The 23,347-nt window shown below is 54.1% G+C and overlaps 10 protein-coding genes across 10 annotated transcripts; 3 read left to right on the top strand and 7 right to left on the bottom strand.

Annotated features, from left to right (window-relative positions):
* Window positions 1-388: 388 nt before the first annotated feature.
* Window positions 389-1,510, bottom strand: J4E84_008256 (uncharacterized protein; the record flags this gene model as incomplete). The annotated part of the gene is made up of 2 exons (XM_049390832.1): window positions 389-1,272; window positions 1,321-1,510. The coding sequence occupies 2 exons, from the start codon at window positions 1,508-1,510 to the stop codon at window positions 389-391; spliced, it is 1,074 nt and encodes a 357-aa protein (XP_049241539.1).
* A 646-nt stretch (window positions 1,511-2,156) lies between these two features.
* On the bottom strand, window positions 2,157-3,793 carry J4E84_008255 (uncharacterized protein; the record flags this gene model as incomplete). The annotated part of the gene is made up of 3 exons (XM_049390831.1): window positions 2,157-3,382; window positions 3,432-3,534; window positions 3,611-3,793. 3 exons carry the CDS (start codon window positions 3,791-3,793, stop codon window positions 2,157-2,159), a joined length of 1,512 nt encoding a protein of 503 aa, XP_049241538.1.
* Window positions 3,794-4,204: 411 nt separating this feature from the next.
* NUC1 (nuclease) lies at window positions 4,205-5,212 on the top strand (the record flags this gene model as incomplete). The annotated part of the gene is made up of 1 exon (XM_049390830.1): window positions 4,205-5,212. The coding sequence occupies one exon, from the start codon at window positions 4,205-4,207 to the stop codon at window positions 5,210-5,212; it is 1,008 nt and encodes a 335-aa protein (XP_049241537.1).
* Window positions 5,213-5,313: 101 nt separating this feature from the next.
* On the bottom strand, window positions 5,314-5,672 carry TIM13 (protein translocase subunit; the record flags this gene model as incomplete). Its single annotated transcript, XM_049390829.1, has 2 exons — window positions 5,314-5,499; window positions 5,565-5,672. The coding sequence occupies 2 exons, from the start codon at window positions 5,670-5,672 to the stop codon at window positions 5,314-5,316; spliced, it is 294 nt and encodes a 97-aa protein (XP_049241536.1).
* Window positions 5,673-6,006: 334 nt separating this feature from the next.
* On the top strand, window positions 6,007-7,129 carry J4E84_008252 (uncharacterized protein; the record flags this gene model as incomplete). Its single annotated transcript, XM_049390828.1, has 4 exons — window positions 6,007-6,141; window positions 6,195-6,347; window positions 6,397-6,657; window positions 6,707-7,129. The coding sequence occupies 4 exons, from the start codon at window positions 6,007-6,009 to the stop codon at window positions 7,127-7,129; spliced, it is 972 nt and encodes a 323-aa protein (XP_049241535.1).
* Window positions 7,130-8,796: 1,667 nt separating this feature from the next.
* Window positions 8,797-10,106, bottom strand: J4E84_008251 (uncharacterized protein; the record flags this gene model as incomplete). Its single annotated transcript, XM_049390827.1, has 4 exons — window positions 8,797-9,035; window positions 9,095-9,360; window positions 9,440-9,868; window positions 9,928-10,106. The coding sequence occupies 4 exons, from the start codon at window positions 10,104-10,106 to the stop codon at window positions 8,797-8,799; spliced, it is 1,113 nt and encodes a 370-aa protein (XP_049241534.1).
* A 1,714-nt stretch (window positions 10,107-11,820) lies between these two features.
* On the bottom strand, window positions 11,821-13,863 carry J4E84_008250 (uncharacterized protein; the record flags this gene model as incomplete). Its single annotated transcript, XM_049390826.1, has 1 exon — window positions 11,821-13,863. The coding sequence occupies one exon, from the start codon at window positions 13,861-13,863 to the stop codon at window positions 11,821-11,823; it is 2,043 nt and encodes a 680-aa protein (XP_049241533.1).
* A 204-nt stretch (window positions 13,864-14,067) lies between these two features.
* NIP7 (ribosome biosynthesis protein nip7) lies at window positions 14,068-14,752 on the top strand (the record flags this gene model as incomplete). The annotated part of the gene is made up of 3 exons (XM_049390825.1): window positions 14,068-14,196; window positions 14,264-14,566; window positions 14,627-14,752. The coding sequence occupies 3 exons, from the start codon at window positions 14,068-14,070 to the stop codon at window positions 14,750-14,752; spliced, it is 558 nt and encodes a 185-aa protein (XP_049241532.1).
* A 375-nt stretch (window positions 14,753-15,127) lies between these two features.
* Window positions 15,128-15,883, bottom strand: ISY1 (NineTeen Complex (NTC) component; the record flags this gene model as incomplete). Its single annotated transcript, XM_049390824.1, has 1 exon — window positions 15,128-15,883. One exon carries the CDS (start codon window positions 15,881-15,883, stop codon window positions 15,128-15,130), a length of 756 nt encoding a protein of 251 aa, XP_049241531.1.
* A 1,347-nt stretch (window positions 15,884-17,230) lies between these two features.
* On the bottom strand, window positions 17,231-22,522 carry J4E84_008247 (uncharacterized protein; the record flags this gene model as incomplete). The annotated part of the gene is made up of 1 exon (XM_049390823.1): window positions 17,231-22,522. The coding sequence occupies one exon, from the start codon at window positions 22,520-22,522 to the stop codon at window positions 17,231-17,233; it is 5,292 nt and encodes a 1,763-aa protein (XP_049241530.1).
* Window positions 22,523-23,347: the final 825 nt, after the last annotated feature.

Below are 23,347 nucleotides of genomic sequence, written 5' to 3'. Positions count from 1 at the left end.
ATGCACAGCGAGAAAGTGTACTGTGGTTCGAGTATGGGCGGTTGGTGATCATAGTTGCGAGTCGTGAGGCTGATGTTGTCGTGTGAATTTGCAACGACGTCACATGTCGATCCTGTGGGGAACGTTCGGGCCGGGGGGGTAGGTTATTTCCTTATTTGGGATAACATAGTGATGCGTTTACAAATCATCACAAAATATAGGTATGAAGAGATGCGAGTGTCTTAGGATGTTATCAATTGGTCGGCGGAGCGGCAATTCTGTTGAAACGCAACATGAGAAACACACATAAAGTGCCGCAAGAGCATATCATCAATGGTAAATCTTTGCAAGAGAATGTACATGTTTGCCTTCAGACGTATAAAGCTATGTTGCTGTGCATATTGCTTGCTTAGTTCTCCAGAACATACCTATACCTCGCTTTTCCTGCCTCCATGTCCACAACCGCGGTGTTAGCATCCTTCATTGGTCTCTTCTGGATCCATGGCTTGATCTTCTTCTCAGCCGCCAACTCCAACATCTCCTTGATCTCCCATGGGGCACCGATGCCAGAGCCTCCAACCTTGAGTCCACCAGAAAGAAGCGTGAAGGCGTTGATGGGAGGAAGCTCTCCGCCGTCCGGTGCTCCAACTTGGATGAAAGTACCATGAGTCTTGAGCAAACTAAGATAGCCATCTAGAGGCATCTTGGCGCTGGAAACGGTGCATATAATGAGATCGAGCGTTTGTGCGTTGTGCTTGGCCCAATCCTTATCTTCGTCAGTGGAAACGTAGAGGTCAGCGCCTAGCTTGAGAACGTCATCGCGCTTCTCAGCCTTGCGGCTTATACCGACGACCTTGTCTGCACCCAGGGCTTTGGCAAAGAGAACACCGAAATGACCTAAGCCCCCTACTCCAACAATTCCGACAGTTTTGCCAGGACCACCGCCATAACGCTTCAACGGAGAGTAGACGGTGATTCCGCCGCAAAGCATCGGCGCAGCATCCGCACTATCCAAGCCGTCAGGGATACTTAGGACGAAGTGTCCGTTTGTGCGGTTGTGTGTAGCGTATCCACCATAGCTTTTGCCCTCGTCGCGTGGGTAGATGGAGCCATAAGTGTTTACTGTCTCGCGGTGGCAATGGTTCTCGATGCCGTTCGAGCAATCGGGACAGTCTGGTTGAAGGCATGAGCGTGCTTGCGCGCCGACACCAACACGGTCGCCCTGCTTGACGTGCTTGACGTTCTTGCCAACCTTGACGGCTTTGCCGATGATCTCGTGACCGACGACGCAGGCTAATAACCATCAGTACGGTGAAGCAGTTGACACAGTCTGTAACATACGATATGGTGTAGGGCCCCAGCCAGATTTCAACATGTGCAAGTCTGATCCACAGATACCGCAGTGAGAGATCTCAATGTCAACATCGTCTTCGGTCCACTTTTTAGGTTCAAATTGACCCCACTCCATCTTTCCCTTGACACTCTCCTCGTCCTTGCCGAGCCATCCTTGGAATTTTGTATCTGTCGCCATTGTGTAGTTCGTATTGTTGTAAGCGTACGTGCTCGATGTTGGTGTTGGTGTTGTAGTTGTAGTTGTAGTGGGTGGGATGTTTGGCCGCACCATCCGTGCACAAACACTTATATATCAGCAACGACCGTTAACTCCGTGGACATTCCGATATGACGTTCACTATGAGCCTGGCCCGTCTAGAAGAGCCTCAAGGCAGCCTATGCAGGCGGACTGCGGAACTGAGCTATTCTGGTTGGTCCCATCGTCACTCTCATGAGCGCCCATTGGCTACCTTCGCCATCATAGACCTTTACGCGTACTTGTACTGCGGGGACAGTACCGGTTTCGTTTACTGATGCTGTGCGTCATCAGTTGAAAAATTATCCACCGCGTAGATAGCGGGAGTGAGGACTTCTCCTATTGGTCGCGTGCCTTGCGCTAATGCGACCGCCGATGGATATCGGGCCACTGCCAAAGATTGTCGGCGGACCGACTGATGCAGACCGATGACAATGCACCTGGTGATATCGGGGTTAAACGCGGAGAATGCAACTCTGAGGGCGGTTGCATCGTGTCACGGAGATGACTGGATGCCGAAGTTGTATGGAGTCGTTGCAGTGTGAGGATCACATGGGAATGTGCAACAAGATAATCAGTGTATCATTTGTTACCTCAAACGTTGGAACTTGTCTTCTTCAGCCATTGTCTTGTCGACACGTTCAATCGTTTCGGTGTCATATACTTCCTCTAAGCTTTTTTGGCCTTTTAACACTTCCCTCTCATGCTTTGTTGCCTCTTCTTTCGTCATAAGAACCAAGTCCTTCATCTGGAGATGACTATTCTTCTGACCCGGTGTTCTCTCATCAACAAAACTCAGAGCTGGCTTAGTCCATCGTGTCAATACTAGGCGTGTAGACAACCCACTGATGATACTTCGGCCATGGTATACTTCTTCTACTAGATAGCCCACATCATCTTGTGTTATGGGAATCTTGAGACCCAGTGGGTCCTCGCTGAAGAGTGCACGTGCCAGTCTTTCTTCGGCACCTTGGAGAGCACCTAAAATTCCGTCGTACATCTTGTCGCGTGACTTGGCTGGCAAGTATTCGTGAGGGTAGCCAGAGATGGAAAGGATGACATGATTCGCAACTGCGAGACCGAAGATGGCTGGCATAGTACCCAAAACTGGCAAGATTCGTACCCGGAAATCTGCAAGAACACCAAGCTCTCCCACGTTGCCTTTCGCAAATTCTTCTTCGGAGAGAGGTTGGAGCTCAGCCTTCCCTGGGCCTGGCCTTTCTGTAGAGTAGACAACTGGTATGCCGTCCTTGACACCCTTCAAGCGTAGCTTTCGCCTTGTAGACTTTGACAACGGGTCGTCTGTACTTGTGGAGATGTCGCCAATGAATATTCGTGTAGGATCAGACTTGCATCCTGCACCCATGGAAGATATGACCTTGATGTTATTCATGTAACAGTATGCCAGAAGTGCAACCTTGCTGTCAATGTTGTCGATAGCGTCGATAACAAAATCCGGCTGCTGATGGTTCATGGGTGCTAGCTGAGCTGCAGCAGTATGCTCGGCAAAGAGTTCATTTCGGCATTCGAAATGGGTCCAGGGTGTGATTTGTTCGAGTCGTTTGCGGAGGCAGTGAACCTTGGGCGTTCCGACATCTGCTAGTGTAGCAACTGCATGCCGATTGAGCGAAGACAGCGTGACCTGGTCAAAGTCGATAAGCCTAAGTTTGGAGCATCCTGAGCGAGCGAGGGCGGCCGTAGCATGTGATCCGACGCCTCCGCATCCGACTACAATTACGAAGGCATTCCTTAGCTTGGCGATTCCAGGATCTGTGAGAAAGACTCTATTTCTTGCGAGTTGTTCAAGGATGAGATCTGGTGCACTAGTCAGAGTTGAACTGGCATTTCATGAAAGAATCAATACCGTCGTCGTAGTCACCTTTCCTTGCCCTTGCGGCTAATGCCATACTCCGCTCATCTTCCTTGCTTGGGGCGAAGACGTTGGAAGCAGCACCATATTCGGTCAGCTGGGTGATGTTAGCGAGTATTTAGGTGTCAGCTCGATGATCGAGTATGCAGCCGATTCGATATTCGGGTACTCACTCTGGACGCGCGATGTTCGTCACTGACGTCTGGAATCGATGCCTTCAGATCGGCTACCCTTGTCAAGCGCCGAGCTTTCTGAAAACCTAGAATCGCACTGCCCACGACAAAGCCTGACACGGCTGCAGTTGTGATGAGCTGAGCATTGTGAGACTCAGTTGCTCGCGACAGCCAGGAAGGCATTTTAGCGGGTTGACGTCACACTTTATGCGATGATGTCCTCAATGCAGATCCGCATAGCCGTCTATGTACAGTAGAAGAAACAGAAACGAAGAGGGCTGCGCATGTACTGGGAACCCGTAAAACGGCCGGACTTGATGATTTGTATGTGGTGTCGAATATGCATGCAGGTGCGGCTGTCAAGACTAGCGTGCATGCGGTAAGCGCCAAACCCTCGTCGTCAAAAATGCAGATGACCATTAGGGAGCAGGCGCCAGCGAACCAGACGAGCACGGGTAGACGCGTTCTGAGACATCCCTCACGCGCCGTAAAGGACGCCGAAGCCGTGGGAGTCGCTCTCTGGCTCACGAGGGGCATTCCCATCACCTCCGACGACCAACAACCCACGTCTCGGAAGACGGAACAAGATTCATCATGTCCAAACTCACATTGGGTTTGATAGCTGCTGGTGGTGCAGCTGCAGGAGCTGCAGCGACTGCAGCGCTTTACTCTGCAAAGAAGGATGGCCCTCCGTCTGCACCATCCGTCACCACGACTACGACGACAACCATAGCTGGGCCCGGCCGGCCAGCGCCTGTACCCTCGGTCCCTGCCACGCCGTCGCCCGCTGTGGCTGTGGCTGCCCGGAGAGCAGTCGTAGACCCCAACGGTCTCTTCCAATATGGGTTCCCGGGCCCAGTCAACGATCTCCGCCCTGCCGCCTCCCTCACATCAAGTTACGACCGACGAACACGAAACCCCGCATGGGTCGCCGAGCACATTACGCCCGAGTCGCTAGCCAACAGCAACGCGGACAGGAAACACAGCGTGTTTGTAGAAGACGTGACGATCCCCGAGATGTTCCGTGCAAAGCTGAAGGACTACTTCCGCTCTGGCTACGATAGGGGGCATCAAGTCCCTGCTGCAGATGCCAAGTGGAGCCAGGAAGCCATGGACGATACTTTTGCGTTGAGCAACATGTGTCCGCAAGTGGGCGACGGCTTCAACCGCGACTACTGGGCGCATTTCGAGGACTTCTGCCGGAGGCTCACACACTCGTACCCCTCGGTCCGCATCGTAACCGGCCCTCTGTATCTCCCCAAGCGCGAGGCCGACGGCAAATGGCGAGTGTCATATGAAGTCATCGGCTCACCACCCAACGTGGCTGTGCCTACACATTTCTACAAGGTCATCTTCGCCGAAGACGGGAAGCTGGGGGGCAAGGTGGCGCTGGGTGCTTTTGTGCTGCCGAATGCCGTCATTCCCAGCCACAAACCGTTGACGGATTTTGAAGTACCGGTCGAGGCGGTGGAGAGGGCTAGTGGACTGGAATTTGCGACTAAGCTCACGCCAGAGAGGAAGAAGAGGTTGTGCCAGGAGGTCAATTGCAGTGTCATTGTAAAGGAGTATGCGCAGAGGCAGAAGACGTTTGCGAAGAAATAGGCTTCCAAGCCATGACGAGATGTTATTCATGGTACAGTGTATAGTACATTGTGGTCCTCCGCGGTGTTGTAATGTCGTGATGGCGCAGTCCAACCAAGCCTTTACAGGTTCTGCACGGCACCGCCCTGGGCACTCTCGCGCTGTATTCTGCCGACGTACTGCTTGCTCACAGTATTCCATGCGCTCATGTACTTTTCCATGCATGCGCTCATGCAGCTTTCTTCGCCTTTGGAGAGGGCAGCACCGGGCTTGGGGATGCAGCGCTCGAAGCAGTGCTCGTTGAGTTTCTGGGAAGGCGTCAGTACGACGTGCACCGCCATGCAGAGACAGTATATGCCCCGGACCGACGGACCTCGACAAGCATGCGCGCATTCTGCATAGCCGCTTCCTGCTGGACCTGGCGCATGACGGCCGTCTTTGGGTCGCTCGGGTAAGAGGACATGCCGCCCAGGGAGTCCATGGTCTCGGGTGGGTGTGCGTCTGGGGGTGAAGGGGCGTGGGTCGTGGGGCGTGGTGCTGCGAAAAGGTGCGTCGTGCGTCGTGCGTGCTTGTCGACGTCAAGAGCGCCTCTCTCGCTAGCGTAGTCGCTGCAACCCGAGACGGTGGACCCCTGCAATGCACGCCGAGGTGATAGAGTGGCCTTTCCATGTCGACGATTCACTCTGCCAACTCCAGCACGCCACGCCCCGTCCCAGTCGCCCGACCCGTGCCTCTCTTATTGTTTCCCCCAACCACTACAACGCAGTCTTGGTGCCACTCTTTCTTCCGCGCCAGTACTCTCTTGGTGCGCGACCATGTGGGCAGCAAGACCATGGACGAGCCTGTGCTTGCTTGCAGGCAGCTGGACGGGTGCTTGGGCGCGGTCCGGGGGATTGAGCGAGGACCCTGATATCAAGGCCATCTCGCTGCGAACACACAGTCTCGAGCCCGTAAGTCGCATGTCCTCTGCGCCCATGCAAACATGCCCTGACGCCGCACACAGCCGTACCTCGACTCGGACATGCAGAGCCGCTGGTGGGATTTTGGCGGAGACACGATTATTCGGACTGATAAGTACATTCGACTGGCTTCAGACAAGCCCTCGCGCGACGGCTGGCTGTTTTCGCGCGTGCCTCTGACCGCGACCAACTGGGAGGTAGGCTGCACTCTGTCCCACCACATGTCCCAGACGCTCACGCCCGTAGATTACGTTCGAGTTCAAGATCCACGGCCAGGGCAACCTCTACGGCGATGGCTTCGCCATGTGGCTCACCAAGCAGCGCGCGCAGCCAGGAAACGTCTTCGGCCACACCGACAAGTTTGAGGGCCTCGGCCTCTTCTTCGACACCTACAAGAACAACCGCCCCGGCACCGTGTTCCCCTACATCATGGCCATGAACGGAGATGGAAACACGCCCTACGACAAGGACAACGACGGCAAGGCCAACGAGGTCGCTGGATGCTCTGTACGTGCTGCCTGGCCCATATGGCCCTCTCGATACTAACGCCAACTAGGCCCGTGGCATTCGCAATGCCCAGATCGCCACCAAAGCTCGTCTCACGTATTTCCAAGAACAATTCCTCCGCCTCGAGCTCCAGTACAAGTCAGAGGGCGAATGGACCCAATGCTTCGAGATCCCCAACTTCAAGGTTCCGCCCGTCGCCTACTTGGGTTTCTCCGCCGAAACCGGCGAACTGTCCGACAACCACGACATCGTTTCAGTCAAGTCGCAAAATCTCTACAAAAAGACCCCTGGGTCGGCTTCCTCGTCAGGAAGCTCAGGGGGCAAGACTGCCTCGTCTATGACGCGCGAAAAGAGCAGCAGCGGTGGAAGCTGGACTTGGTTCCTCGTCAAGTTTGTGCTATTTGGCCTAGCCCTGACCGGTGCCTACGTCGGCTTTACCGTTTACAGGACCAAGCAAAGAGACCGTTTTTAGGGGAACAGCTCCTACCTGAAGTTCAAGGGCAACAAGAAGCTTGCTTGGTTGGGCCCACCAATGCTCCAGTTTGATGGGTGTGTCGAAGTCGGCGATGAGAATGACTGGATGGCACTGTACAGGGTTGGATGATGGAGTTGAGCTGTGCAAAAAGTGGCCTGGAGAGGCCACGCGCATTGTTTTCTATCTCACCTAGCGCTCTTACTTCTCTTTCCTAGCATGTATCAATCGTAACACCTTAGCGTGACATGCCCAAGGTGGAAGCCATGTCTCCGCATATAATAACACGCCTCTGTACAGAATTTCACAAAGGCTGCCGATGAAAGCAAGCGGAGTGGGTTGAGCGTTGCTCTAGCATCCGTTTTAGGTGACCTGGCTACATGGAGTAATGGAAGCGGCCACGATGTCGAATGCTTTATTCATAATCAAGCAACACATAAGACAGTGCTCCATGATTGCATGCTTGTGTTGGGATAGACATACGTGCATTATACATACATACCGATGTGCACGTCGTGCCAATCGTCTTTAGCAAGACAGCGAATGTACAATTGACAAGCTTCACCTTCGACAGATGATAATATATATAGACACAACCCGGATGTACAGACTGCTTTTGTGGAGACGCCAAGACATAATTTTTTAATCTAATAGTTTGGCTTCTTGATCGACGCCGGTGGAAGGACAAGATGCTTATGTCATTAGCGCGCTGCTAGCATGGCCCGTGATTGCGCGCTCAAGTTTCCAGGCTGCGCGTCGGCAGCTTTCTCTCACTACCCACAACCCGAGCAGCGAGTAAGTAGCCCCAACCGCTATTATCGAGCTTAGAATGCGCCGGCTGTAAGCGCACGCGAAACAACAGCTAACGCCCATCAGATCCCAGTGAACGACAAACCTTCGTCACAAGGCGATGCTGGGGACTAATCACCCCGGCGTCTCACTGCATGACAATCAAGAACGGAAAGCGGAGGGAGTGCGCCATCATACTAGATGTAGCCACATCGCTCAACTCATCATTGCACAACGCTGATGGAGGCGATTTCGCAAAGCCACTGGGTTCACCATCACCAGACTCCAGCCCCAGCCTTTCCCACTGCGCACTGAGGAAGAATAAAAAAGGTTGAAGCGCCGTGCTACCTCGCCTAACAAGCTTGGAGGACGAAGTTCGCTCTTGACGACATGAAGAGTAGTTTTCAATCCGAGCGCCTTTGCCCTTGTGGCATCGCTGGTCGTGGGGATGCGTGGTCTTTGTCGTTGGGTCTGTGGGTCTAGGTGGTGGTGCTTGTATTAGAGGGTTGTTTTCTTTTCAAAGTCCTGTTTTACAGACGGGCGGAAGGGGTCCAGTGATGATGTCCCTGTGGGGGCATTAAAGCCAAAGTCGAGTTGAGGAGCCCGATCATTGCCTGCTGAGAGGTCGAAAGACTCATCGATGGGGAATGGACGAGGTTCCTTCTGAGGACAGCAGGAGAGCTAATCTGAGGACCATCAATATATAACGTACTGCTTATAACAAAGGCCATCTCTTCACTTGCCCCGGTTGACTTGTTCAAAGATATGCTAGCATCTACAAGCTATTTCAGCCCAAGCTCGAATCCAAGCTTGGTATGTCGTACGTTCTACACTTCAAAGGTCGAGGCCCCGGCTTGTGACAGTCGTCGACGCGTAAACTACTCGTAGACGTAGCAGAACGGTCCGGCAACCGTGCTAACCAAATCCTTGATCTTATATGCCTTGCCGTCTACATTCAACACCTCCAGGTCTACAGTATCCTCCAAACTCTGCGCCCTCCCACCGCCCATCATTGACGTGCCACCTGCGATAACCTGCTGCCTGTTTGGATAGTCTTGGCTCTGCCAAATAGACCATACACGGTCGATCATGGCGTGATGAAGGTAGAAATATGGGTCTGCGGCATCGCGTTGATCAGTTGGGAAGCCGCAAATGAAGAAAAAGAATGGTACTCACCACCAGGCGAAGTATAGAAATCACTCCCCGGGTCACCAGCAACCGTGAAATGTCCCGCCCCGTGGACACCCGTCGCTCCTTGCATAACATCTTGAAATGTTGCAATAGTCCTGCTGCTTGTGATCAAAGCAGCAGTCTTATCTGTCGTCGCGTACAGTTGCGTAAGGTAGTTGCTGATATCGCGCTTGATGCACCGAGGATTGTACCCAAAGCCATCTGATCGTGGATTACGTGGAGCCTGCGGACTGTCCATTGCTGCCAGCGGTCTGGGAGAAGTCAGCAGATGCACATATAGGATACCGGCAGGGGCAGTATGGCACTACAAGTATGGAAGGTGGTACATACCCCAGGTTAACCATCATACCCTTGAACGGCCCACTAGCAATACATCCTCCCCCGTTGCCAGCCGGCTTCAACCCATTGCTATTATGTTGCACCTTTTCGCCCTGGCCACTCATACTCGTGTCGCTGCCATCGAAAATCGGGCTAGTCTCTGGGCTGGCTGCCCATCGTCCCCAGTCCCAGTATGGCTGGGTACCATTGTAGCCACATTCGACTCTCAACGCGTTCTCATACGCAAACGTGTAGTATCGATGCCAGGATAGGAAGTTCCCTGTGCCATGGATTGAGAGCGTGTATTTCATATGAATTGCTACAAAGTCGTCGAACCGTGATTTGGCGCCGGGGTACACGGTAGAGAGCTTGGAGGGCGCTTTGGTTATGCACTGGACGGCGGCAATGTAGGCGCGCTTTTCCGAGGCGCTGATACTGCCCCTGATTGTACATGTTAGCTGGCGGTGTATGGAAAAGTCCTAGGGTGCCTTTGGACATACCATTCTCGGCGTACGCGGAGTTTGTCTTTGGTACACGTTGTTGAGTTGGCAATGGCGGCGTCGATGGCTGCTCGGCCCTTGGTCTGCAGATCACCAACTGCGTCTGCTGCACAGAGTATTTGTAGTACGGACAGTGAGATGAAGAGGACATACAGCGCCCCAAGATGGAATGCTGCCATCTTTGACTTGGAGGCAGCGCTCACTGACTTGACTGCTATATGATAGAGGCAGGACCCAACTTATATATGAGATCTCTGGGCATAAGCGCCGATGTACAGGCAAAATTACCTAGGTAGTTGCTCGGATCTTTCCAGCCGTGATCTATATGACAGTCATGTCGGAAAGAGTCTTGTTAGATGGGGGCTTTGATTGATGTATCAAGAGTTTCCACATGCGAATATGTTATATGTTGAGGGATGAAGCGTGTGATGCGTTCGGCAGATGCAGGTCGAACACACAAGATTTTGATCGAAGACCTAGAACAAATGTAGACTACGGGCTCAGATACATTGTATAGCTAGGCATGGCCCGAGGATAGATCTACCAACTTTGAGTAGAGTGTCTTGCGTAAGAGTCCCTTGCGTCTAACTACCGGTCTTCAAAGCAAGCTGGAGCGACAATAGCGCAGAAGACAGGCAATAGCTGTAATTCTATCACATTTGAAGTGACGTGTCAGGGAGTGACCAGCTCTGTTCAGTGAGTAGTACTCACAGTCTCCACTTGCTAGTTGTGCCGTAGATGCTACAAGCATATCTGTCGCCAAGGCGGTAACCTTCGTCTACGCTGTCTAGACGAGACGGCCAGTACATGCCAAGAGTGAGGCTAATATGAATGACTGCGAGGCGTAGTAGTAATCTTGAAGATCTTGCGCGTCCTAGGACGACGTCCAGGGTCCATAGATGTGTGCCGTGCTCGCCAAGGCATGGTAGATTTAGGCAACACTTTCTAGTTTGCACGCAGCTGTTGTACGCCGTTTGTAGGAATGGTTCTATCTGTTTCCGACGTCCAAGAAAGCTTCACGAAAATGCCAAAGAGACACTCGAAAGCTCAGCGGAGATGGGCGTAAACCGACGTCGCAGTAGATGCTCGCACGACATGACCCATGCATGGATCTGCGAATCTATGCGAGAAAGACGCTAGATGCCGGCGGTTCGTTGAAATGAAGGCATGGTTATTTAGCCGGTAACAAATCCACCCATCCATCCCTCTTGTCGGAGCTTTCCGACCGAGAGGGTAGAACACTATAAGATGCAGTGAGTACTATGTCAGTCCCCAGATCGACGAGGTTTGACCTTGGGCGTCCCGAGGTCGTCTCAATCCCGGCCATCGGAATCGCCATCGGAATCGGAGGTACATTGCTCAGTGGCCTCTGGAGTGAGTGGGATCCATACCTCCTGTAAAACATCCTTGTCTAGAGTACTCCCTGTCGCATAAATGACCACCAGAAACCTCTCACAACCAGTGGCGAGTTTAATTTCTAGGTTGTAACGTGTGCAGTCACGTACGTCCAGATTGCTGGTCGGGAGACGTCGTGTAGACTTCAAGCGCCAAGGCCCAAGGTATCTGTTGATACGGAGCTTTCTTCGCCAGTCAAGCATCGATCAAGAAGTCCTAATTATTCGAAAATTATCAAGTCTCCCACGTGGCTGCCGGAGACGTATGTCGGCAGTAGGTCCCACACCTCGGTGTTTAAGGTCCGAAGGCAACTGACGAGTATCACCATGCACCATCGCATTAGCCAAGCCATCTTTCGATATCGTTGCTCTTCCGGTCATTTTCATTCTGTCTTCTACTCGTATCCTCATCTCTACACCCCATGACCACGGAGCTCCCAGGATACTCGTTCATCGGTGTCTCTGACGCAGCTTTGTTGTACCACTGTGCAAACCCCATCTATCTACTAGCCTCCAAAATATTCCTCTCCAGACCACTCACCGCCTCCCTCACACTAGGCGCAAAGTGTCTTCTCAGAATCTCTCCCTCCCAAACGGTCCCTGCGAAAGGATTACTACCCTCAATCTCAGGTTTCAGTGCATCAAACACTCCATCGCCCCGTCTCTCCTCTGTATTCCATAGAGGCGCTACTTTTTTGCCATGCGTCTTGGTGACACGATTTATTAGCCCAAGCATAGCGGTACAAGACTTCTCGGGGAGATGCATGGATATGGACATCAGTTGTTTGGCGAAAGCTGCAACGCGGAGGGGCGGAACGGCGCGAATTGAGGTGGCGGGTAGGAGGACGGAGGAGAGGGAGCGGATAAGTAGGACGATGGTGGTTTGTACGTTGATTTTTGCGGTGTCGGCATGTGATGTCGCAGCGTTGGGGTCGGGAAGATGGAGAGACTTGGAGCTGAGTTCGATGTCCGGGTTCAATGCGACAGGATGTAGTGTGCGGTAGAGATGGGTGATGAAATAGCTGAGGTCGAGTTTCAAGACTGACGCTGTTTTCGCTCCGTCTTGGCCTTCGAGTAGTGCAAAGGCTGTAATGACGCAAAGGAGAGACTCGCGCGTAAGGTTGCGCTCGGGTGCTTCGTTATCGTCATCTTCATCCGATGCGTCTTCGTCGTCTTCAACTGCGGCAGCGGCCGTAAGCTCGGCGGTGGCGATGATGTCTCGAAGAGCTTCCAGGATATCTCCAAAGAAATCTTGGTTGATCAGGTGTGCGTATCGTGCCAGACCTTCCAACACCGCACCCATGAGTTTGGGCGAGCGAGCTTTTAGGATTCGGAAGTATGCCACAAACACCATCTTGAGCGTCTCAGCCTGCATCCTGTCACGCTCCTCGTGACTGACAGCTGCATCCGCCTCCTTGAACTCCTTCTCGATCGCTTTCCTCTCCTTGAGCTCCTTTCGTAACCTCTTTGTCCTGAACTCGCGCTTCTGCTTCATCTTCTTGCCATTGACCATTGGGTCTTCCGCCTTGTCGACGGAATGATATGAGGCCTTCTGCGCAAACTCTGACAGTAGCCGCAGGTGCAGAAACGTGTTCAGCACGCTTTCGTCGAAGTGGTAGTTCCGGCTCTTCATCATCTTTGTCAACATGGTGACGGCTTCCAGCGCAGCGTTGCCATCCTCATCGTTCTCAAACAGGGTTTCCATGGCCTCCCTGCATCGTACAAAGTCGGCATCCACCCTCCTCGTGCTAAGTTTGCCAACGAGAATCTTCAACAGCTCTCCACGGAAGTTGAAATGCGGCACCGAGTTGAGCAGGTTGCATGCGCAGCTGACAGCGACTGTTGCCAGACCAGCCATGTGCTCTTTGTCCGATCCGCTCGACTTTGCTAGCCTCGCGAGGTGCTTTACATATGCCTCGTAGCTGGATACCAGCTTCTGCTCGAACTGCCGCAACTTCTTGACTTCCTTTGAGATCTTCTCTTGCATCTTCTCTTCCGACAAGGGCCGAATCCTGTATCCGGGGATAATGTCCTTGAAGATGGAGACTTGTGTCGCCAACGCCAGCTTCTTGACGGTAATGTTGTCCGAGTCGGCGAGGGCTTGCAGTGCCTTGAGCGCTCCAACGTGCTCCTCGGGGTCCTCGTTGACCAGACCTGCTATCCGCGCAAGCTCTTCCTTGGCGTCGAGTATCTGTTGTCGCGCTGGTATCTTGGGCTTCTCCTCGTCCACGTCTTGTAGATGCGACGCCTCGAGCGCCCCGTCGTCGCTGCCAGAGGCGAGAAAGCTGTCGGATTCTTCCTCTTTGATATCCTGCGCATTGGGCGGCGCCGCTACCCATCCCTCGGTTGTCCTGACGGGCAGCTTCTTGTTCTCCCTCTGCTTCTTTAGTCTGCGCGGTCGCGTTTCGTAGTCTTGTTCGAGATGCCATTTCGCGGCGTTCTTCACGAAGTTTGCCTGGTGGTCTTCGGCCGCGCCGCTGGCATGCTCGCCGTGTTCGGGCGGAGACAGCCGCCTTCTCTTCGCAGCCGGGACGCGAGACATGGCGCAGGTGCTCGTGGGCCGATGTGGGCGACGGTCAGGCTTGGTTGGGGATTGCACACCCGACTGTCTGAAATTTTGGCGGAGGCTGCGGAGGAGCCTAGCCCGGCTAGCATGCGCCCCACAAATTTTTGGCAGCAGAGGTCGACTTTGCGAACATGCGCCCAGCCCCAACCTCAACTCAGCACTTGTCTACATACGCCCACGATGAGGCCGCTCACAGAACCAGAGACCAAGACGCTCTTTGAGAAGCTCGCGACGTATTGCGGAAAGGGCATATCGAACCTCATCGCCGACCCTACAGGCGGGTCGGATCGCAATGTCTTCCGCGTCCAGGTATTCACTCTTCCAACCGCCCCCACCCGTCCCCAGCTAGCTCAACTTGCTAACAATCAACGCATAGGGCTCACGAGTCTACTACGTCCGCGAGTCCCTCGCCAATCTTGCCACATCCGTCGCGCGCGACAACCTCCTCTCTCTCGGCATCTGCCTGGGCAAATTCACCAAGACGGGCAAATTCCGCCTGCACATCACCGCGCTGAGTGTAATCGCCCCGCACGCACGATACAAGGTCTGGGTCAAGCAAAACGGCGAGATGCCCTTCCTGTACGGCGGCAATGTGCTCAAGGCGCATGTCGGACGGTGGAGTGAGGATTGCCCAGAACATCAAGGTGTTGTTGTGCTGAGTATGAACGATACGCCATTGGTAAGTCGGCCGCCAGCTGTAAAGCGACGAACCGAATCTTGGGCTAACATGTAACATCAGGGCTTTGGTGTGAGTGCACGATCGACGGCCGAGGCGAGGAAACTGGATCCTACGGGTATTGTCACCTTCAGACAAGCGGATATCGGAGAATACCTGAGAGAGGAAGACACTTTGTTCACAACTTGAGCGGCCGGGAGCCTGTGCGACCATGGACACTCTGCAAGAGAAGCTTACTGCTTTGTCATAACCGGGGCCAGAAACCAAGGCTCGCGTGCACGGCATATCCGTTTGCTACCCACTCGCATTCACTATGACAATACGCTGAGTAGTCCATCTGATGGTATCTAAGCATGAATGACCAGAGCATCATGCACCACTTGCATTGTCATGCTGATTTGGACTTGCTCTTGCTTGTCCCAATGATTCTAATCTACATAAGTTTTGTGAAGCCGGTCGCTCGGCAAGGGTATCAATGTCTGATTCTCGTCTCCCAGCCAAGTAGAAGCTGTACTTGGAAAGTCGTAGTCTGCTGCTACACACTTCACCGCCGAAACTCCGCGCTCAACCCAGTTTCTCAAGAAGCTTCCTCCTCCTGCGCTCGACTAGCTCGTTGTTGACCTCGTCAAGGGTTGGGATGCGCCATCGTATGCCGTCGCCCACGTCACCGGGTAATTCCATCCACTCCTTCTGTGTTTTGCTCGGCTTTGCGTCCAGTTCATCGCCGAGCAACATGAAATTGTCCCAGGCCTCCTGCTCTTTGGCCATTTCATATGCTAGCAGCGTGCCGTCCTCTTCGTCTAGGTTGTAGCCGTAGTAGCCCGCATCCACCTTCTGCCTCAGTTCACTCCTCTTTTCGCGCCCCTTGTCCATGTCGTCTTCCGGTCTGCTCTGCCTCTCGAACAACTCCTTGACACCCGGCAGGTCCTTGGCTCGTCCAAAGTATCTGTATCCCTTTCCTCCTCCTGGCACCTCCCGCCCTTCTTCGTCAAGCACTCGCCCGCCTCTCATGTAGTTCGGTCCCCCCAAGCCTCTTATCTGACTTTCCCACATGTGCTTCTCTCTCATGAGTTTGTTGATCTCATCGTTGAGGTCGCGGATCTGGTAGTCTGAAAGGGCCTCGTCCTGGATCTTTGTGACTTTGCGCGAAATCTCCTTTAGCACCTGACCGCGCCATTTCTCGCAAACGGGAATCGAGTTGACAGAGGTGATGAGCTTGGGGCGGCGGGTACGCGATATGTCGATGATACCAGCTTCCGCGGCCTGCGCAGCGCGGAAGCGGAAAAGCATCGAGTGCGCTTTTTCGGAATTACGCGCCATGCTTGCGGTCCGGACTCGGGTTCGAGCTCCACGTTGCTGTAAGGTCGCAGGGGCGAGAGGGCCTCCTTCGATGGCAGTAGCTTTCTGTCGGAGCTAGACGGCGTGCCGTGGCGCGCTTTGGTGTCTTGTCGGGGCGAGATTTTATTAGGCGTAATATACGATGTTCCAAGAGAAACAGATGCTGCCCCGCAGTTGCAGAAGTGAAGATTTGACAGAAACAAGATGCGCGATTGGTGTTCGTGTTGTCGTGGTCGACGAAAGACTCAACGTGACAGGCGCGTTGGCTGGAGCAAAAGTTTAGTGTCCCGGCCTACTGTCTTGGCGTTATTGCGTACCCACTTGGAATTCGGGACCGCCACAATCCCGTCTTGATTTGTTTTGGTGCTGCAAGACTATTGCTCCATTCATAGCACACTGACGACCCCTCTTGCAGCCTGTTTTGACATTGTGTCTAGTTTTGCTCTTGGCAAGAAGCAATCATCTGCACTATAAGGACGAAATGCAATGTGCAATCAATCTCGATCTTGTTTTATTTTTTATCAATCTGACCAGAGACAGTCGACGCTACACTTCTAAGCCCAGGTACAGACATTACATAACGCCCCTATGCTAAATATACAAGTAAAACAATACTGAATGTTGCAGGTCGAGGGAGAAAAATGAATCGGCCGCATATGTTTGAGATGCGCTTCTAGTAGAACGGAGACAAGACGGAGACTAGTCTAGGTGGGAAGCGTCAGGTCATCTCAGTGTACAGCTCCAACCCCAGTCGAGCGAACTGCGCAGAGTAAACAGGAAATACTTCACCGTTGAACGCCATGCACAAATCTCCTTGAATCCGCATTCGAATTTGAGTTTCTGCTTCGTCCGGATCCAAACCGAGGTGTAACGTCCAAAGGCCGAAAGATGAATTGATAGATACATAGGAAAATGGGAATGGCCCCCATACGAAACGACTAGTGCTAAAGGAAAAGAGACCGTCAGTTAGACCAGATGACTAGAGAAGCGTCGTGCGGGACAAACGCGGATGACAAAATAGGAAAGGTTCAGGTATAAGGTGAGATTATGCACCAGCTCCATAGTTCGCTGCCTCCATCTCAGCCTGATGGCGCAGCTGCTCGTTGCGCATCTCAGTTCGCGACTCCGTACGTGACTCCGTACGTGACTCAGTCCGGGACTCTGTGCGAGACTCAGTTCGGGATTGCGCGCGCGAACTTATGGAGCCGAAGAGCGAAGGCCTGGAAGCTGAAGAGTTGACGTGCCGACCTTTGATTGAATGTTGATGAAGATGTGCAACATCGTGCTTGCCTTGTGGACTCGTTAGCTTTCCTACACTGATGCAAACAATCAAGGGGTCTTACCATCGCAGCATGCTCGGACGTTGGGCATGAAGTCCTGATCACGTTCAACATGGTCATGGATATCACGACTGAGATCCATGTTGGACGCGCTGGGTTCCTCGTACGTGGCCGACTCTGTAGCGCTGGTCCTGCTGTTTCGCCGACTAGTGAAGGATCCGCGTAAAGCAGTGACGCTGGGTCGGAGCATGCTGTTGATTCGGCTGGAAACAGATCCATGCGCCAGCGGCTCGGTCGAGGTTGCACGATGTGGTGTAACATGCGACTGTCGAATCGTGGGCACTTGGCCATAATCCCGGGATGATGTGCGCCGGGTAACGTATGAGGACATCGAGCCTCTTGAACGGCCTGTTTGCCGAGAAGAGCTGCGATACCCGCCATTGAACTCGTCTTGAATCTCATCTGCGGTAGCTGCCTTCTGGTCTTGATCAGACTTCGTTGGCGACTTTTGCTGATCGTTCTCGTCGACCCGTTGGCACAGATAATTCAGAGCGTTATACCACGTCTCGTGCCTCTGACCTGTTGTAGCCGTGAACTTCATCGATCGACCAGGTGTGACGACAAGCAAGCTTTTCTGGTGAAGCCCAGGAGGTAGAGGGTTAGGGTCGTCGACTTCTTGAACAGATTCGATGGCTACGCTCTTAGCCTTCAATGTCGTCTTATCGGCACTCTGAGGGTCTCGGTCGCTCCAGTACAGTGTCCTAGTGTAAGGATGAATCCAGAAGAAACGCCGGTGACGGTTCTCAGACATGCCTTCGCGCCCAGTCTTGCGAGTGTACTTCCACAGATATTCGCCAATCATCGTCTGAGTGATGGCCTGGATCATGCGCGGATCTGTCGCACCGGGTGGCAATCCATTGGCAGCAAAAGACGGCCCCCCTGGAATATTGAAGCGTTGGTCTATTTCCGAAGTAAACGAAGATAGTGATGACCTCCGGCTAAGAGGTGAAGACGCTCCGCTACGCTGTGACTGTCGACGCACACGCGGTGTGGTCCCGCCTGTTCTGGGAGTGAGAGTGTTGTTACCAGTCTTGATGGTAGGCGTATGCGGTCGCTTCTTGTAGGCGGATGCAGGCATTGTAGGCGGGCCCATTGTGCCTGGGGAGATTGGTTTGAGAGAAGCCGCGGCGATGACTTCCTTATGATCCGAAGGCAGAGGAGGAGGCGTTGCAGCGCGAGAGCGCATGCTCCCCGAACTGCCTGGGCGTTTGGGTGTTCGACTTGTCTCATTGAGATGCTTTTTGCTAGGCGACTCCGGCGGCGACAGCGACTTTTCAAGCCCGGACGTGGTTATCAAACTACTCCATCGCTGACTTCGAGCAAGCAGCAGCTTGTCGATCTGCTGAGCAGACACCATTGTCTGTGTAGCTCCATCGGCCATTGGCGTTTGGGGAGTCTTACTGGCGGCATTGACACTGACAGGTGGAAAGGCTGTGCTAGCATCCCTGCTATCAACCGGTGGGGTGTTAGCGTCCGTGGTATTCTTATTCCAAGATAGTAGAGTATCGAAGTAGCTGAGCTTGGGCGTGGATACTTGCTTATTCGCCGATGCTTCTGTCTGAGAAGAAGCACTAGTGGTTACGGAAGGCGCGGCGGCCCGATGAGCGGTACCAGGTCGCGGAGGAGCCAATGGTTCAGTATCCTGCGCAGCAACAGGGGACAATGTCATAGCAGGGACAGAAACACGATTTGCTGTGGATGGCCGACTTGTCGGTGTTGGCAAAAATGCCGGGAGCGTTGGCGACTCAGGCTGAGCGTCTTGAACAGTCCGCACATCGGAACTGTGATGCAGAGACACCGAAGGTACAGGTAGTGGGATCGGCACGGTCTGCAGTACGCAGACGGCTGACAATTGCAGTGGTATCTGTTCTGGCTTTACGGGTGTGGTGGCCTGAGACGAAACCCCAGAGAAATTAGCGAGAATTGGCCGCTCGGGTCCAATTGGCTCAGTAGTCAGCGAGGACAGTACGGAGATGGTCGACGGTGCTACCCTCAAAGGTTCAATGGGATTGGATGCCTGGATCGACAACGAAGATAGTTGTGACGGATCTGCTCTAGCCACTGCCACCGGGTCCGTAGAGCGAGCGGAGAAACTGGACAACACGAGTTGCGGCTGTCGTAGCGCAATAGGTTTCGTGACTTGTGCAGAAAGTGGAGAGAATTGTTGTCTACTGGTTCCCGGCGCGCGGGGTACTGTCGACTGAGTCGATGTCGTAGAAGATGCAGAGAGGACCACACGAGGCAAATCCTTGGGCTCAGTCGAGCGAGACACCAAAGGTGACATCTGTAACAACGTCGGCTTGTAGGGTGTGACTCTAGGCTCAGTCTCGTGGGCAGACAAACTTGACATTTGGAGTGGTGCACGCTTTTCTCTGTGACCGATATCTTGGGCAGGAGATGCCGGAAGCATATCGTCAGGGCTTCGATTTGACTCCGTTGTCGAGACATGTTCGGCTAGTTGTGCGGGCTCGGTCGATTGTGCATAGATAGCAGACGTAAAAAGACCTGCTGGAGCCACTAGGGTTGGGGCAGTCGCCTTCCGCGGCTCCGTAGTTTGATGCGAAATGGAGGAGATGTCCAAAGAAGGTGGAATGTCCTTCACCAGCACTGGTACAATAGGATCAGTGCCATGAGACGATACTGTCGACACCCCAAGAGCAGGAGGAGCAATAAGGCGAGGCTCGGTGCTATGAACAGCCACTGACGACATATTCAGAGGAGCAGTGGGTACGGCATGTGGCGCCGTGTTTTGTGCATGAAGCGGAGATAATGCGAACAACGGAGCTGAAGGGATTGTTGGCTCGGTCCCCTGACTTGAAAGAGAGGACACAGCCAGCTGAGGTATCTCTGGGGGTTGGGGACTAGTAGCATGACCGGAGACGGAAGAGAAGCCAAGGGCTGGCCGAAGTGCAAGCTTGGGTTCACTGTCTTGTGAGGTGACCATGGAGACGTCGAGATTTTGACGAGGCAAAGCTCGCGGGCTTGTGCCTTGCGAATGCAGGGCAGAGACTTGTAATGTAGGCAAGCGAGCAGCATACGGTTCTGTGTTCTGACTCGATATAGAGGATATGGAAATAGGCTCGGGGGCATCCTGTTCGGTCATCGTGCCCGAATCAACCATAGTTGGCCTGGGAGCATCGGGTTGGAGAGGCGACCTTCCGAGAACAGCCTTTCTTAGTGGATCTGGCGTGGCATGGCTTGAGTATACGACACTGGATCGACTTGGTGATCCCTCGATGGAACTAGCATCATCGTCATCGCCACTCAGGTCGTTGAGTTCTGCCAATAGACTCTTGCCTTGGGCGGGAGTGTTCTCGTTGCTGCTGCTGACGTAGCCCGCGGGCGAGTCTCTTGACGCTGGGGGCGTACCTGCGAAGAAATCTAACCCTCTCGGCGTCGATCTCCGCGAACTGCTGTCTCTAGCTCTTAACGTAAAGCGCGAAGTCTTGTGGTGAAGAGGAGTCCTGAAATCGGAATCGTATTCATCGCCAGAGGCAGAAGCAGTGCTGCGGTAGGAATTGATGCGACCAGCTTGTGAGATTGAGGGTCGACTACGCCGGGCAGCAGAGTTGGAAGGGCCGGCCTCGGTCTCAGTCAGCTGGTCGCTGCTGTCTCCGTCGAGGGTCTCGGCTCCGGTTTGGAATGCGTCGGACTCAGTTGCCATACCGTCGCGTTCGTTGGCAGTCTCGAAAGCAGCATCTGAGGTTTCGTTGGCAGTGTCGAGGTTTTCGTATGCGCTCGTTCCCGCGACGGAGCTGAGTGCATTTGGAAAGGAGCCCGGTACAGAGTTGGATGGGTGCGGTGGCCGACTTGGGGTGTCGGGCACGGCCTCTTGCTCTTCCCACTCGTCGTCTTCTACAATCTCGTGCGACACGTTGCGCAAGGCCCCAAGACGATCTGGTCGAGCGGGTTTCTTGAAAGCATCCTTGTCGCTCTTCCTTCGCTTGCTTGCGCTACCAGGTCCAACTTGAGCGCGGGTAGCGTCTACTTCATCACGAGCGTCTTGGAGCATGCGCTTCAGTTCGATCTTTTCGGTCTTTTCGCGATGGATATTGTTCTTGAGTTGCTGAATCATGCGGTGGGCGTGTTGAAGCGAATGTTTGAGTGTTTCCGATTCGAGCATACCGTGGCGCGGAGTGGCCTTGCTTGGAGACGGTTCAGGCGAGTGTTCAGGCGTTTGAGATTGCTGCCTGACACCACGATCGTCATCAGACGATCTGTCAGATCGGCCACGATGCTCTGATCGTGCGCGGTAAGCGACAGCTTGAGCCAGCTCTTGATTCTTTGTCATGAGCTCTTCGACCTTGCGCTGCATTGCACCTTTTTCCGTCTCCGTCATGGCCGCGACTCGCCGCAGGCTAGAGAGCTCCGTCTCGTGCTGCTTGGTCTTGTTGATGTGATCGTCGTTGAGCTTGGTATACATCTGCTTCAAATCTTCCAACTCCTTCTCCAAAGTTGACCTCTCGGTACGTGCGAGATCCAAGGCATGATTGAGGCTTCGCTCCTTGTCTGCGGCCGACTTGAACTGTGTTTCCGACTCGCGAACCTGTGTCTCAAGATTCCAGTTGACGTCCTTGAGTCGCGATTCGCTTTCGTCCAATGTTCTCAGACGTTGCGACAAGCCTTCGACCTCGATTTCGAGCTGCGATCGGTCCAGATCAGCCGCCTTGAGGGCGTCATCCTTCTCGAGGAGGACGGCCTGGAGGTCCTTGAGCTGGGAAAGCAAAGAGGTGGAGATTTCGGTGGCCAGGGCGATGTCATTGATGCGGCTGGGCTGCTGGTTCCTCTGCTTCCGCGACGGAACGCTCACTTTGGTGGGTGACTGGATGGCGTCGCTGGAGTAGATGGAGCCACCGGCAGTGGGATCCGTCTCGCCACTGGGTACGCGAGACTTGGGGAGGAAGGCGCGAGCCGTCTCCCTTCCAACCTCGTTGAACTCCTTTTCTAGCTCGGCCAGCCTCTGGCGCAGCTCTGGCCCGATGTCGTTGTCTGGCTGCTGCTGCTCGACCTCGTGCAGCTTGTCCTCTAGCTCCTTTCTCTGCTGAACAAGCGCGCTCCCCAGATGCGACGTCTCCTGCAGTCTGCGCGTCGTCTCTGCCAAGTGTGCCTGTAGAGCGCGTTTGGCCTGTAGGGGGGATCCGTTCAAGTACAGCGAGAATTGCGAGTTGTCGAAGGCCGAGTATCGCTGCCGGTGGGCGTCGTGCGGTGCGGCGAGGAAGGGGTCGGCGCCATTGTGGTGCTCCACCGAGAGCGCGCCCGGTGGAGGATTTGCTGTAGCCATGAAGAGTCGCTGGATGCGTCTGCTATTGGGTCATCTCCTGGCGTGGCTCCCCCGCTTCCACGTAGACGTGCCCGGGACGGCGGGCGGAGACGGGATGCGTTGGGCGAACGGTGCAGGGCAGGAGTGGGCGGCGAGCGCGTGTCGCGGCGGCAGGCGGCGGCGGGGGTGTTTTCCAGGTAGTATTAGAGACAAGAGCGATGGTACGTCTCACTCTGTCGGGCTGTGGGTGTAATGCACAAAGGGTTTGGGGGCAAGGACGCGCGGGAAAGCGACTGGGGACACGGCAGCGGCTGCTGGCACTCGGTCGCGTTTCCGTCACACTAGAGAAAAGAAGCAAAGGCGCATCCCCAGGCAGGGGCGCGGGATGGCGAAGAAAGAAAAACAAGGGAATACCGAACGGGCTGGAGGGGCTACAGAGGCGACAGAGGAGGGATCATGGTAGAGCGCATGATGTTGTGCACAAGAGCGAAATGAGGCGACCGTGCGCTTTTGCCGCTTTCACGCTTTCGCCATGGAGCCAGCGCTGATACCCATAACATATCCACAACATCAACAAAGCTACGTCTGCGCCTCCATTGGTTCGCGCCGGCACTTGCTGCACGTCTGCTGCCTAGACTGCGAGACTGTCGTGGTAGTGCCGCGGGCCGAGGGGCTGTTTGCGTGTGCGATTGGAGCAACCCAAGCACGACGCGCATCGCATTACCCCACGACCGGCATCCCGGACCGCATCACGTGACGTCGAATTAATCAGCCACAGCTGGGCTGCCTCTCTGTGCCTCACTCCTACATGTCCAACATCTCGCACCTCCGCCACCCACGAAACCC

This window comes from Alternaria hordeiaustralica (assembly GCF_023758085.1).
Source record: "Alternaria hordeiaustralica strain BMP 2776 chromosome Unknown scaffold_20, whole genome shotgun sequence".
NCBI lineage: Eukaryota > Fungi > Ascomycota > Dothideomycetes > Pleosporales > Pleosporaceae > Alternaria > Alternaria hordeiaustralica.
Note: the sequence above shows the minus strand (reverse complement) of the source record. Positions and strands in the feature narration are given on the sequence as shown.